The sequence below is a fragment of the Acomys russatus genome, chromosome 27 (assembly GCF_903995435.1).
Source record: "Acomys russatus chromosome 27, mAcoRus1.1, whole genome shotgun sequence".
Lineage (NCBI taxonomy): Eukaryota > Metazoa > Chordata > Mammalia > Rodentia > Muridae > Acomys > Acomys russatus.
The window spans coordinates 58,125,152-58,139,687 of NC_067163.1; the positions used below are offsets into that span (position 1 = coordinate 58,125,152).

At 48.3% G+C, this 14,536-nt stretch overlaps 1 protein-coding gene across 1 annotated transcript; it reads right to left on the reverse strand.

Annotated features, from left to right (window-relative positions):
* Nucleotides 1–2,317: 2,317 nt before the first annotated feature.
* On the reverse strand, nt 2,318–6,459 carry Fam32a (family with sequence similarity 32 member A). The gene is made up of 4 exons (XM_051169698.1): nt 6,293–6,459; nt 6,070–6,211; nt 2,954–3,007; nt 2,318–2,794 (listed from the first exon to the last, which is right to left on the reverse strand). Exons 1-4 carry the CDS (start codon nt 6,364–6,366, stop codon nt 2,726–2,728), a joined length of 339 nt encoding a protein of 112 aa, XP_051025655.1. The 5' UTR covers nt 6,367–6,459; the 3' UTR covers nt 2,318–2,725.
* Nucleotides 6,460–14,536: the final 8,077 nt, after the last annotated feature.

Sequence of the window (14,536 nt, forward strand, 5' to 3'; positions counted from 1 at the left end):
CGAACTTTTTGGGCAGTATTTTACACCCAGCCTTAACGGGCCGGAAGTAAGTCCCAGTGGGCGAGACCTGGAAGGGCGGGGCAACTGCATCATGGCTCCTGTGTTGGCTGACTAGCAGTGGACGCTTCCAAGTCCCTTGCTCTGTGTGTGTGTGTGTGTTGGGGGGGGGGGGGGACGCTGAAAGCGGAATCGATTTGGGGGTTAACCTTGCTTTCGGCAGAAGTCTAGTAACCTAATATCTATCCAGTCACTGGCTGTGATTCGCTGTAAATAAGTCAGTCTCTGAATGGCAGTCAAGCCTTATCAGCAATCTGTCAGTGTCAACCTGCCAACGCCTGAGCGACTGCCCCACCCCAGTCTTGCCCCAATGAACCAGGAGAGCACGTGTGTAACTTAGCTACTGTGCCTTAGCGGAAAGTGTGGCTGATTACTGCATTTTCTTTTAATTATGCCATTCTTAACCGTCCCTCCCCCATCGAGAGAATAAGCCAGTACCTCAACACCCGCACCCCCTCTGGATTTTGGTTTTTTTTGTGTGTGTGTGTGTGTTCCTGTACATACGCATGAGGTCAGAAGCACCTCGTAGGGGTCGTCAGTTCTCTCTTTCATCTTGTGGGTCCCAGAGATCAATCTCAGTTTTGGTAGCTTGTCCTTCCCCCTTTTCAGTTTTTTTAGGATTGCAGCAGTATTCACTCTTTAATCACTGAGATCTCTCCAAATTGTTCCCAGTACCGACATCTGGTGCCTCACAACTACCTGTCCTTGACTCTGTGGAACACGGGCACTCCTGTATACACAACTACACGTAGACACACAAAATAGTAAGTTTTTTAAAAAGTAATGTTTTAACAAGGTATAGTATATGCTAGAACTTGGAAGGCAGATCTCTGTGTTCCAGGCTGGCCAGGGCTACCTTATAAGACCCAGGCTAAAAAAATTCATTTGCAAATTTCAAAATGTAATTTTATATTTCAGTCATATTAGCCCATTTCCCTCTCAATATCTACCTCCGTTCTTGCTTACCTTAAAAAATGAAAACATTTGTATGTATGTGGAATTCAGAGGACTTGAACTTAGGTCTTCAGACCTGGTGGCAAGAGCCTTTACCTGCTGAGACCCTGTCAACACACTGCGAGGACTGTAGTTCTGCCTGGGCTACAGAGCCTACAGAAGTAAAAAGGGCACGGGGTGCACGCCTTCAACCCCAGCTCTCCAGAAGCAGGAGCAGAGGTGGATCGCACAGCCTGGTCTACACGGAGTGTTTCCGGCCAGCCAGGCTTGCGCAGTGAGACCCTGTCTCAAGCCTTCCCTACCAACCCTCCAAACCAACCAACCAAAACCCCCCAAGCAACTAAACCTCACACCCCAACTGTATCATGCACAAAATTCTTCAAAAGATTGTGTATTTTGTATACTATGTTCAACGACAGAAAAAAATTCATATAAAAAACTTCAGGCTAAGTGCACGGTGCCAAACAGAAATGAAACGCTTGCAAACTCCTGACAGTCACTGCAACATCTCATTACATATTACAAAATCAGTGTGTTCCCCAAATCTGGAAAGTCTCAAATCCAAAACGGTCCTAAACACCACTCATGCACACTTCACATGCCATCTTCCTCAGGCGTGAGCACAGATGGAATAAACCTGGCATCTGGACTGTGAGACAGCTCAGGGTGTAAAGGCGCTTGCAGCCAAGCCCACAGCCTGAGTTGGATCTGATCCCCAGGATGTACATGGTGGAAAGAGCATGTGCCAAGTTGTGCTCTACACATGCACACACAATACATAATTACATAGTATATACGTACATATACACACATGCGCACACATCCCTTTAAACAAGAGCATCTCATTCCTCCCCCACTGAGAAATAGTCTTGCGCTCTGGATTCTTCCTTCTCCAGGGACACAAGCAGAACGGGAAGGTGTCCCCGAACAGATGACACTCAGGGACACAGGCAGAACGGGAAGGTGTCCCCGAACAGATGACACTCAGACGCTACTTCATGACTGGCATTGCTTTATTCTCTACATGACAGCTCCTTGGATTTCTGTCATTCAGTATCCATGGCAACAGAAGCTGCTTCTCTCAATAGTGGTCCACATAGATTCCCAGATGCCACAGCTCTGCAGCATCTGCACAAAAGAGGGCCCTCCCATCACTATGCCATGTCTACTAGCACTTTGCCTTGGCCATGCCTGGCACTTGCTGTCCTTAGACCAGGAATGGCAAGCAGGCTCGTGACACATGCCATCTGGTTAGAGCCTTAGGTGTCTGTCATCACTGAGAACTGAGACTGATTAGTAACGTCCATGGCAGCAGGCCAGGCTATGTGCTGGAGACCCGTGTTCCATCCTTGCTTCAGGTGGCTGTTGCGGATGTGATCTGATGTCCAGGTGGCCCAGAACGCAGCAGCACTGGGCAGGAGCGTCCTGCCTGGCATTGCGGTACAGGTGAAGACAGAGGCTGCTATAGGGGTGGAGAGGGGACCTTCCTGCCATGGCCCTTACCCAGAAATGACCTCACCTTGTCACGTCACAATGTTGCAGTCCAAATGCGAACGGGCACTACCCTGACACCAAAACTCAGTTAAAGAACAGCCTGACTTTAATCAAGTTTCAGAAGCCTGGTCTCAGCACCAGGCAGTTGTAGAACACTCAAGAAAACGTGGAGAGGATCAACACAGTCAACTGGCCTCCTGCCTTTCGCACCAGGGGCAGGTTACTTGGTCCAGCTGACTTTGGGAATGTCATAGTGCTCAGTGAGTGTGTCCAGGTGTCGGTTGAAGTCCTGTGGAAGAGAGGCCACATCAGTGTGAACCAGTATGTACCCAGCCCATCTCACATACTCCACCACAGGTCTCACACACCCCAAACGAGCCTGGGGAGGCACCATGCCTGAGGTTGTGCCCCAACAGTCCAAGCTGCACTGCCCAAGGCTCAGGCTCACCTCCACTCTCTGCTTGTGGGTTTTAGACGCCTTCTTCAGGATTCTTTCCATTTGCTGGAGAGAGAAGAAACCAGGGTAAGTCCCCATGCCCAGCACAGCCCAGTCTGCAACTACACATACAGGTGTCGGGAGCAGCTGCCCCCCTTGGGAGGTGCCTGCTTAGTCTCCTGCAACCCCAGCAGTTCCTGCCAGAAGCTGGAAACTGGCTTCTGCTGCCTTGAGCCCAGGGCAGAGTCTGCAGAGTAAGAGGCTCCAGGGAGAAGGGCTGAGGGGACAAGACTGAATGTCCAGTGTCCTAGTTGTCATGACAAAATACCCAGGCAAAAAAGCACTTGGGGGAGAAAGGGTCACCTGGTTGCTATTTCAGGTTACAGTCCTTCAAGGGAGTAAAGTAGAGACAGAACCTTAGGGTCAGAACTCAGTTGAAAGCAGAGAAATGGATGGGCGCGTGCTTCATGTTCTCACAGTTAAAACCCTCAGTTGGGGCTGGACAGATGGCTCAGAGGTTAAGAGCATTGGCTGTTCTTCCAAAGGTCCTGAGTTCAATTCCCAGCAACCACATGGTGGCTCACAACTGTCTACAATGTGATTTGGTGCCTTCTTCTGGTGTGCAGGCATACATGAGGCCTAATACTGTATTATTAATAAATAAATATTAAAGTTCAGAATTTTTAAACAAACAAACAAACAAACAAACAAACAAAGAACCCTCAGTTGAAAGCAGAGAAATGGATGGGCGCTTGCTTCATGCTCTCATAGTTAAGAACCCAAACCCTGAGGCTAGAGATCTTCAGCTCAGCGGCTAAGAGCTCCTGCTGCTCCTTCAGAGCCAGCACCAAGAATGGTGCCTCACAATCTTCTCTAACTCCAGGTTCAGGAATTCCCTCTGCCAGCCTCCTCTGGCAGCAGGGCATCATGTATGTACACGCAGACAACACATTCATACACATAAATAAAATGTCCAAAGTCTCACACCCAGAGACTGGTGCTGCCGGAGACAGGCAGGGGCGGCATACCCCCCTCATCAGCCCCCAGGGCAACTGAGTCAACCCTCATTGACACTCTTCTCCGAGGGGAGTGTCGCTTGTGTCAAGATGTCAGTTAGGGTGCTCAGGGGGCCACCACACCACAGCCAACCAGCCCCTGTCCTTATTCCGTTACAGATGTTTAAAAAAAAAGAAGACTCTAGTGGAGTGCAGGCTAGAGCAGAGAACACTACTGGCTAGAGAGCCAGAGAGGATGGGGCCAGCGAGATGGCAAAGGCGCAGTGCATTCCCCATCTCACAGCACAGCAGGTGACCAGAACCCTCAGACCGCTGCACACCCCAGAAGCCCAGTGGGCCAGATGGAGGATTTCCACCACGTGATCCATGTGTTGTAGCACTGCACTCCAGAAGTTCAAATACTACACATTCTATGCTGGGCGTGGTGGCACATACCTTTAATCCCAGCACTCGGGAGGCAGAGGCAGGCAGATCTCTGAGTTCGAGGCCAGCCTGGTCTACAATGTGAGTCCAGGGCAGCCAAGGCTACACAGAGAATCCCTGTCTCGAAAAGAAAAGAAAAGAAAAAAAAAAAAAAAAAAAAAAAAAAAAAAAAAAAAAAAAGAAAGAAAGAAAGAAAGAAAGAAAGGAAGAAAGGGAGGGAAAAGTCTCATCCTATAGCCCTGGCTGTCCTAGAACTCATGTACCTAGCACGTCTGGCTCAGAGATGCTTTTCCAGTCCTCATCTCCACCTCTGTCTGCCCTACATGGGATCTAGCTAGCCATGGTTCCTCCTTAGGCCACCTTCTGGCATTACCATCACCCTTGGTTGTACCGGTTGCTCACCCTGAGTGGTAACTGAATGCAGGCCGTAGCTGTGATGACCTCCAGGTGACACCCTTTGAGGGTGACTTAAGACTTGGACACAGCTATCCCAGGGCTCCCCCTCTAAGAAATGGCAGCACCAGACCCACCCAGGCTGCCCTGCCAGCCCCCCCACACACCAGCAAATCAGACCCAAGTGACTTGTGCACACGTTGTTCAGGGGGCTGGCCAGGGGGGCTGCTCAGCCTGATATTCAGGAGACAGGCACTTCTTTCTCTGCAAAGTGTAGCAGTAGCACTGGCCTCTTCCCGTTAGATGCTAGTGGCTCTCTGCCGAGGAGGAAGTCCACAAACCTCTAGCTCCTCATGGGGGGGGGGGAGGGATTGCCTCGAGAAGGAGGCAGGCCTGGGCAGGGGGGCAACTCGGACGTGGCCTGCACTGGGTCCTGGGCGCAATCCTTCTGCACGGCAAAAAGTGAGCCACACCTCTGGTCCACCCACAGCCTGGCAGGCTGAGAGTCTGTCTTATTCTGACCTCTCCTCTCCCTCACTTTTAACACCAAGAGAAATAACTTAAGGAGGCATTAAAACCCACTTAAAGCAGCCGTGGTACAGAGTGCCTCTCATTCCCAGCAAGCAGGACGATTACAAGGTCATCTTTGACTACAGAGTGAGTTTGAGGCCAGTTTGGGCTACATAGACAAATGGTACCTCAAAACTAAAAATAAAGCTCCCGATGGTGCATACCTTTCGTTCCAGCAGGCAGGAGGTAAAGGCAGGCTGATCTCTGTGAGTTCCAGGCCAGCCTGGTCTATAGAGAGTGCCAGGACAGCCAAGGCTACACAATGAAACCTGTCTCGAAAAGTCAACAACAAACAACAACACCAACAACAAAGTAACTAGCATGGCTTGTGGGGTTCACCAATCATTGCAGGCACCCGGAAGATGAGGTAGGAGTTCCAAAACACACCCACACACCCACCACCTCCAAACTACAACAAAACACATTTGAAGGTTTGAAAGGGAGCTGTCATGTAAACAGACTTGGTGGTATCTTAAAAGCAACGAGTATCCCAAGGCTACAAAGAAACTCTCTCTCGAAATAACAAAACAAAAGCCAAACCAAACCAAAAAACCCCCAAACAAAACAAAAACCCAATGAACTTCACAGTTATCAACTGCTGGCGGGAAGTGGTGACCCCCATCTGCCATCCCAGGATACGGGATGGCTATGTTAGGCAGGGCTAAGGAGTTGGGGTGAGAGCCCGGGCTCCGCCCCGCCCTCCGCGGTCCCCGCCACCAGCCTCACTCGCTTCTCCTGCATCTTCTCGAAGGCCGCCTGCGCCGGCGTGCGCTTGTCCAGGCAGCGCCTCTTCTCCTCCTCGCTCTTTTTGCTCGTCCCCATGGCCTCCAGCATCTTGGCCTTGTCTTTATCCTTCTTCTTCTTCTTCCTGAGGGAACAGGGGGCCGGTAAGCGGGGCCGGAGCACGGAGCCGGCCCTCGGGGACACACCGCGGGCTCCCAGGCCTCACCGCTTCGTCACGCCGAGCTCCGCGACGCCTTTCAGCTTCAGCGGGCCCTTCTGGACCTGCTCGTAGTCCTCCATGGCGCCGGCCGCGGGAACTCCGCTACGCTTATGTTTGCAAACGGTACTTCCGCCCGACGCACTCCTCACTTCTGATTGGCCAGCTAGGCAAGATACACGCGCCTTCCGGTCTCAGTGATCCGGAACACTTCCGGTTTTTGGCACCATGGGAACCCGCCCACAACATAGCCAACCTGAAGCTGCGCTTGAGTTTGCTCCTCCGTTTCCGCGTCGGCTTGAGTTTTGTGGCGTTCGCAGTCTTACTCCAGTTTAGGCGTGGTGGTGCACGCCTTTAATCCCACCACTTGGGAGGCTGAAGCAGGGGGATCAATTTGAGTTCGAGGCCAGCCTGGTCTACAAAGCGAGTCCAGGACAACCAAGGCTACGCAGAGAAGCCCTGTCTCGAAAAAAAAAAAAAAAAAAAAAATTCATTGTAGCCCAGCTCGTCGATCAGGGCTGCAACGCAGACTGGGGAGCTGAACTAGACAAGCAGACATTATACAGTATATATAAATGATAAAATCACAAAGCGAAGGGCAGAGGGAAGGGCTGCAGGGCTGTCCAGTCATAACCCCTTTTGACGTAGGGGTTGAGCAATCAGGTTAGGAGTGTGCCCTGGGCCTGGGAACATGGACTTAGCTGACCCCGCCCCCAAGATTGCTGGACTCAGACAATTGTTTCCTTATAAGTTGTCCCTAAGATGGCTGGTCTCAGACAGCTGTCTCCTTACAACAGAAACTAGTCAGCTGTTGGGAAGTCCCCAGATCCTAGGGTCTGGGAACTTGAATTTAATTTATTCCAGTGGTTAAATGGAGTCTGAAAACAAAATGAAATGGTAGTTATTATTGTTGTTTTTGTTTTTTCGAGACAGGGTTTCTTGGTGTAGCCTTGGCTGTCCCTGACTTGCTTTGTAGACCAGGCTGGCCTTGAACTCACAGCGATCCACCTGCCACTGCCTCCCGAGTGCTGGGATTAACGGCGTGGGCCACCACGCCCAGTTTTGATCCTGCTTCTTTAGGATTCCAGCATATACTGAAGACCAGCTGAGACATCCAGCCTCGTGGACTGGACAACTACTGGGTTTTTGGTCTTTCCATTGTCAGGCAGCCATGGCTGGACTAGCTGGACCACAGCCTGTGAGCCACTCTAAGAAATCATGGATACATATAAACATATGCATAGACATATGCATGGATTCATTCCATCAGTTCTGTTCCCTGACTAATACAATATATATGTTAACAGTTCCCCAGAACTTAGCACAACTGATGCCACACTGAAAGCATTGCTCTAACCTTAAAATCCCGCACAGAGAGCCGGGCGTGGTGGCGCACGCCTTTAATCCCAGCACTCGGGAGGCAGAGGCAGGCGGATCTCTGTGAGTTCGAGGCCAGCCTGGTCTACAAAGTGAGTCCAGGATGGCCAAGGCTACACAGAGAAACCTTGTCTCGAAAAACCAAAAAAAAAAAAAAAAAAAAAAAAAAAAAAAATCCCGCACAGAGGCACCAACACCTGCCAAAACAGGAACAAAGCCCTACTCCATCAAAACCTGGTCCATAGTTCCAGGATCCAGGAAAGTCCCTAAATGTACTAACCTTGCTCTTTTCTCTTCTGTAGTTTTGCTGCTTGCTGTTCCTGCTAACTGAAGTGTGTCAACCAGGAGAGGTTTTTTTGTGCATAAAATACAAAGAATGGTGAGACTTGGGGCTGCATGCAGCCTTCTTGCCAGCAATACTTTTTTCTTTTTGGCTTTAAGAGTGCTTCTGTGTGTGCTCTCTGTTTTTATATATAAAACATATATATTTATGAGTGTTTTGCTTGCGTGTGTGTAAGTGATGCCCAGGGAGGCTAGAAGAGGGTATTGGATGCCCTGGAACTGGAGTTACAAATAAATGCTTGTAGGCCGGGTGTGAAACCCAGTCTCAGGGAAAACAAAAACAAACAAAAGCAAACAAACAAACAAACAAAAATCCCAAATAAATGTTTGTGAGCTACCATGTTGGTGCTAGGAATCAAACCCAGGTCCTGCAGAGCCATCTTTCCAGCCCCATGGTGTGTGTGTGTGTGTGTGTGTGTGTGTGTGTGTTGAGAACCCTTAAAATCTCTTAAATCTCTTTAAAAAATTTTTTAAGACTAGAGGCTGGAGAGATGGCTCAGCACTTAAGAGCACTTCTTGCTGAGGACCAGGATTCAGTTCCCAGCTCCCCTCCCCATCCATGGCCGTTCTCAGCCATCCATGAGCACACAGGCGGTGCACATACAGACACAGAGGGAAAACACAGCACATCTTAAAAAGTAAACAACAACATACAATAAAAATGTCAAAAGTAGCCAGGTGTGATCCTGGCCTGCAATCCTAGTATTCAGAGGATCAGGAGGAAGCAGAAGAATCAAGGCACATGTGCCAGCCTGGTCTTCATAGCAAGTTCCAGACTATAAAGGACTACAAATGCTAGTGCACACCTTTAATCCCAGCACTCGGGAGGCAGAGGCAGGTGGATCTCTGTGAGTTTGAAGCCAGCCTGGTCTACAAAGAGAGTCTAGGACAGCCAAGGACACACAGAGAAACCCTGTCTCGAAAAACAACAAAACCCTGTCTTAAAACCACGAACAACAAGTGTGGAGGTGTGTACCTTTAATCCCGGCACACCAGATGTAAAGGCATACAGATATCTCTGTAAATCTGAGGCTGACCTGGTCTATGTAGCAAGTTCTATGCCAGCCGGGGATATATAGTGAGACTCTGTTTCTTTCTTTTCTTTTCTTTTCTTTTTATTTAATTTTTGGTTTTTTGAGACAGAGTCTCTCTGTGTTAGTGTTGGCTGTCCTGGACTCACTTTGTAGAGTGCTGAGACTCTGTTTCAAAAACAAAAGCTAAGTATCTATTGTCATCTTTAATCACACATTGTGCCATGGATCTTCCCCTCCCCCACCCCTGCCTCGTTGTTGTTTTTGAGAGAGGGTTGTAAATGCTTTGGCTGTCCTGGAACTTGCTCTGTAGCCCAGGCTAGCCTTGAACTCACAAAGATCTGCCTGTCTCTGCCTCCTGAGTGCAGAGATTAAAGACATGAATCAACACTGCCTGGCTGTCACAGATCTCTTGAATATATTGCTCCTACCTGCAACGTTGAGACATTTAGCCTCTCCCCAGATCATCATTGTCCTCCTCCTCCTCCTCCTCCTCCTCCTCCTCCTCCTCCTCCTCCTCCTCCTTCTTCTTCTTCTTCTTCTTCTCTCTCTCTCTCTCTCTCTCTCTCTCTCTCTCTCTCTCTCTCTCTCTCTCTCTCTCTCTGTTTTGAGACAGGGTTTCTGTGCAGCCTTTGCTGTTCTGCACTCGCTTTGTGGTCTCGAACTCACAGCGATCTGCCTGCCTCTGCCTCCCTAGTGCTGCGATTAACGGCGTGTGCCACCATGTGCCAGGCTCAGATCCTTCTTCTGCTGCTTAAAGGAGTTCAACGTCTCCCTCCTTCACCTTTCTGTTCTTTCCCTCAGTTCCCCAAGTTGGAGCTGGAGAGATGGCTCAGTAGTTAACTCTGCTCCCAGTCCCCACATGGTGATTCACAAGCACCTGTAACACCAGCTCTAGGCAGCTGAGGAGATGGCTCAGCGGTTATGAACATAGCTTGTTCTGGCAGGGAACCAGAGAACCCGAGGACCCAAGTTCGAGTCCCGGTGTCCACATGGGTCTCAGTGGATGCAATCTCTTAGAAATCCAGGGAAAACAAACAAAGAAACCAATGTACAGAAAAGGAGGAACACCACCACCAGCTCTAGGGGATCCAACACCCTCTCCTGGCCTCTGCAGGCACCTGCATGCACACACACTTAAAAATAAAACACACCTTTAAGGAACTTCGGCGTGTAGACCTTTACGAGAAACTGCACCACAAAATGAGGAACTTTTCTGATGATTTGTTCAGAGCTGTGAGCCCAGGCTCACAGAGGCCTGGTGTCTTACGGGTTTTCAGCAAGTGAAGGCAGAAACCACAAATGGGGAACTGGGTAGTGTAGGGCACTGCGGAGGTGTTTTGTAAGATCAGTTTGGTCATTTAAGGTATATGTGTAAAGCAGTTTTCAGAAGTGGGGCGGGAGGAAGAGAGTCAACCACTGTGTGGGGAGGAATGGGGCCTGTCTGTGGTGCATGCTTATAATCCTAGTGCCGAGGAAGCTGAGACAGGAGAATTCTGGGACGTTCCAGGCCAGCCTGGATTACAAAGTGTCTCAAAAGCCAAAACCAAAGAAAGTAGGAAAGTGTGGGACTAGGGCTTTGTTGGTACCACACAAAATAGGGAGACAGAAGCCAGAGGATCAGGAATTCCGTTATTCCTGGCTACTTAGTGCATTTGAGGTTAGTCTGTACACCTGGTGTTTGTTTGTGTGTGTGTGTGTGTGTGTGTGTGTGTGTGTATCTTCATAAATACTTTATATTGGGTACGTTGTTACAGTGCAGGAAACTGACTGAAATACTGAATTGTGGTTGATGGCTTAGCAGTTCAGAGCACTGGCTGTTCTTCCAGAGGACCCAGGTTCAGTTCCTGGCACCCACATGGCAGGCAGCTGACAGTTGTCTAACTCCAAGATCTTATGCCGTCATGCAGACATCACTGCAGGCAAAACACCAATTCATATAAAATAAAAATAAGTAATTGTTTTAAAGGAGAGAGCTTGTTGCTCATGCAGTGGACCTGGGTTTGGTTCCCAGCATCCTCATAAACTCCAGTTCCAAGCAATCCTGAATCATACATATTTTTTAAAAGATTTATTTATTATACATACAGTGTTCTGCTTGCATGTACCACGGCAGGCCAGAAGAGGGCACAGGATCTCATTAAAGATGGTTGTGAGCCACCATGTGGTTGCTGGGAATTGAACTTAAGACCTTTGGAAGAGCAGACAGTGCTCTTAACCTCTGAGCCATCTCTCCAGCCCTGAAGCACATATTTTTAAACTTATGTTATTGGATTCCTTCTGTCTTTTTCTCCCTCACAACTTTTCCAATTGTTCAGCTATTCTCCCACCCTTAAAAAAAAAAAAAAAAAAAAAAAAGGAGTATAGGAGGAAGAATAAGGAAAAACAATCTCCCCTGGGAGCAGTGGAAGAAAACCCCGGCGGGGGGGGGGGGGGGCAGCGGCAGCATAAACCTTTGTCTGACAGCTGGAAACAGTGTGTCATTCTTTCCTGCTGAGGTCCCCTCTGTGGCATGAGAACTCAGATTTTCCATTGTTCCAAGCCCTGCATCTGGGCCCAGTTGTTAGCACCTTTATTTATTTATTTATTCATGGTTTTTTGAGACAGGGTTTCTTTGTGTAGCCTTGGTTGACCTGGCTGCCTTTATTTCAATTTTTTGTGGGTCAGGGTTTTTGAGACAGGGCTTCTCTGTGTTAGCCTTGGCTGTCCTGGACTCACTTTGTAGACCAAGCTGGCCTCGAACTCACAGCGATCCACCTGCCTCTGCCTCCCAAGTGCTGGGATTAAAAGTGTGGGCCACCACGGCCAGCCTGTCTATTTTATTTTGGATTTCTTTTTGTTTGTTTGTTTTTTTGTTTTTCAAGACAAGGTCTCTCTGTGTAGCCTTGGCTGTCCTGGACTCACTTTGTAGACCAGGCTGGTCTCGAACTCACAGTGATCCACCTGCCGCTGCCTCCCGAGTGCTAGGATTACAGGCGTGCACCACCATGCCCTGCTTTATTTTGGATTTCTTATGTCTCTTTCTCCCTTCTCTACCGCAATCCTTTCTGACACCCCAACACCAGGTAGGAGAGAAAGAGGGGCATAGGTCTCTTTGCTACTCCCTGCTGGGTAGAGTCTTTGGGGCAAGTCCAATCTTTGATTCAGGATATCTCTGACTTCTGGTCAAACTGCATCAACAGCAACCAGGAGCAGCAGGGGGAGCACCAGCAGCCTTCTTTCTTTCTCAGAGTCCCCCTGCCTCCCTCTTCTGGGCTCCGGCATTTTCCCCCCTCTCCAGAGTCCTCATCTGCAGCTGGCAACGAGCCCCTCTCAGATCCCGCATAAAGCAAATAGTTTGCTGCTGTGGACAACCTGAATCAGCCCCATATCTCACACCTGGGATTAAAGCAAAAAACATGTTTACATAACATAACTGAGTTTTTAAAGACAGGTAAACTTTCCACTATAGAATGCAGCTCCCTCTTCTGGCCTCCGTGGGCACTGCATGCAAATGACGTACATTCACTCACACATGCAGGCAAAACACCCATGCATATAGTAAAAAAAATAAATATTTTTGTTTCTTGGTTTTTGAGGCAGGGCTTTTCTGTGTAGCCCTGGCTGTCCTAGAACTAGCTCTGTAGCCCAGGCTTGTTGGAGGATGGTCTGATTTTTTTTTTATGCTGATTTACTGCTTGCTGTCTCTGTGACCCACCCTTTGACCAATATGAGATAGGTGTGGCTAAGGTTCCCAGGACTTGGAGAGACAGAGGGAATCTTGGGAAGAGGAAGAGAGGCCCGGAGGAGGAGAGCGGAGAAGGCGGCTGCCATGAGATAGATGGAAGAGAAGCACATGGCCGGCATGGATGGAGATTTGGCCCAGATGAAGAACATTAGCAAGTATATGGGATTATGGATGGGAGGTAGCTTGATAGAAATTATTAGAAACAGATGGCATGGGATTGGGACAGGTATGCCTCACTGCCTCACTATAGGAAGTAGTTTAGAGGATTGATGTCTGCTCTGCCCCAGGTTAACTAAGGCTATTTTAAAATATAACAGGTGTCTGTGTCTTAATTGATTGCTAGCGGGCTGTGCTGCTGTAATAATATTTATAGGCCTGATAATAAACATTATTAGGCCATACTGGTAAATTAAATAACAACAAGTGGTGCCCAACGTGGGGCAATTATTAGGTAATGCTGGTAAATTTAACCATAATAAATTGATGCCCATCTAAATTCAGGTACCCATACCCTTAGAAATCATATTTTGTCATAGTCTGAAAGGGGGGAATAGCTCCCAGAGAGCACCCATGGGCAGGGCATTTCACAGGCACCGTGCTCCTGGCTGCCTGTGGGGCTCAACTCTTACAGAGCAGGGATGGCTGCAGACATGTGGCTGGCTGGAGGAGCAGACCTAGGAGGCTGGTAGTCTTCTAAACTCGTCTAGGGAATGGAGTTAATTGCCTAGAAAAATAATAAAATAAAAACCACCATGGCGCCTTGGAAAGAAAATATTGTGAAAGAAAATGTCGATGTTTTCCTTCATGTAGTCTTTCCTTTATCCCTGTCTCCCTGCTTTCTTCTTGTCCTTTCTTTTCTTTTCTTTTTTTGTCTTTTGTTTGTTTTGTTTTGTTTTTCTTGGTTTTTCGACACAGGGTTTCTCTTTGTAGCCTTGGCTGTCCTGGACTCACTTTACAGGCCAGGCTGGCCTTGAACTCACAATGATCTGCCTGCCTCTGCCTCCTGAGTACTAGGATTAAAGCTGTGTGTCACTACTGCCCAGTTTTACTTTCTTATTTTTGTTACCACTTATTATGTTTTTACAGTGCTGTAGAGTGAATTTAGGGCTTCTTGCATGCCAGGCATGCAAACTATGTCCTCAGGCTTTTTACAAACAAAACAAAACAAACAAAAACCCAATCATTACTTCTCACTAACGTGTATGTGAGTGAGTGTGTGTGTGTGTGTGTGTGTGTGTGTGAGCTGTTTCTCTACTCCCACCTTTATGTATATCCTAGAGATATAACTCAGGTTGTCACACCTAGTAATGTTGTAACTTGCTTAGCCTGCTTAAGCTCTATCCCTCCTCTGTTGAGGCTACTTTAGTTCCTAGCATAACCGCAGTTTCTCTGTTAAAACCTTCTGTCGACTTTAGCTGATCCAAAGCCTTTTTGCCTTCAGATCTCCATTTGGATCATAAGGTGAAATTAAGTTCAAGTCCTCAGGCCCTACATCCCTAACACCAGCATAGTCCGGTACTTGTTGCTTAGGATAAAACAATAGGTGATAAATGCATGTTCTGCTCGAGTTGGAGATAGATGTATGTTCTGTTAGAGCTAAGACAGAAACATCCTGCTTTGTTCCCTTCTCTTGGAATGGTGGGAACAGGAAAGTCCTCAAGCCCATGTCCCAGCCCATCAGCTTAAAATGCTTTGTCTGGCCACCTGGATGCATCGCGCTCAGAACAAAATTGATTCTTCTTGTGCTTAGCTAATCAAAACGACATAATGCTGTCC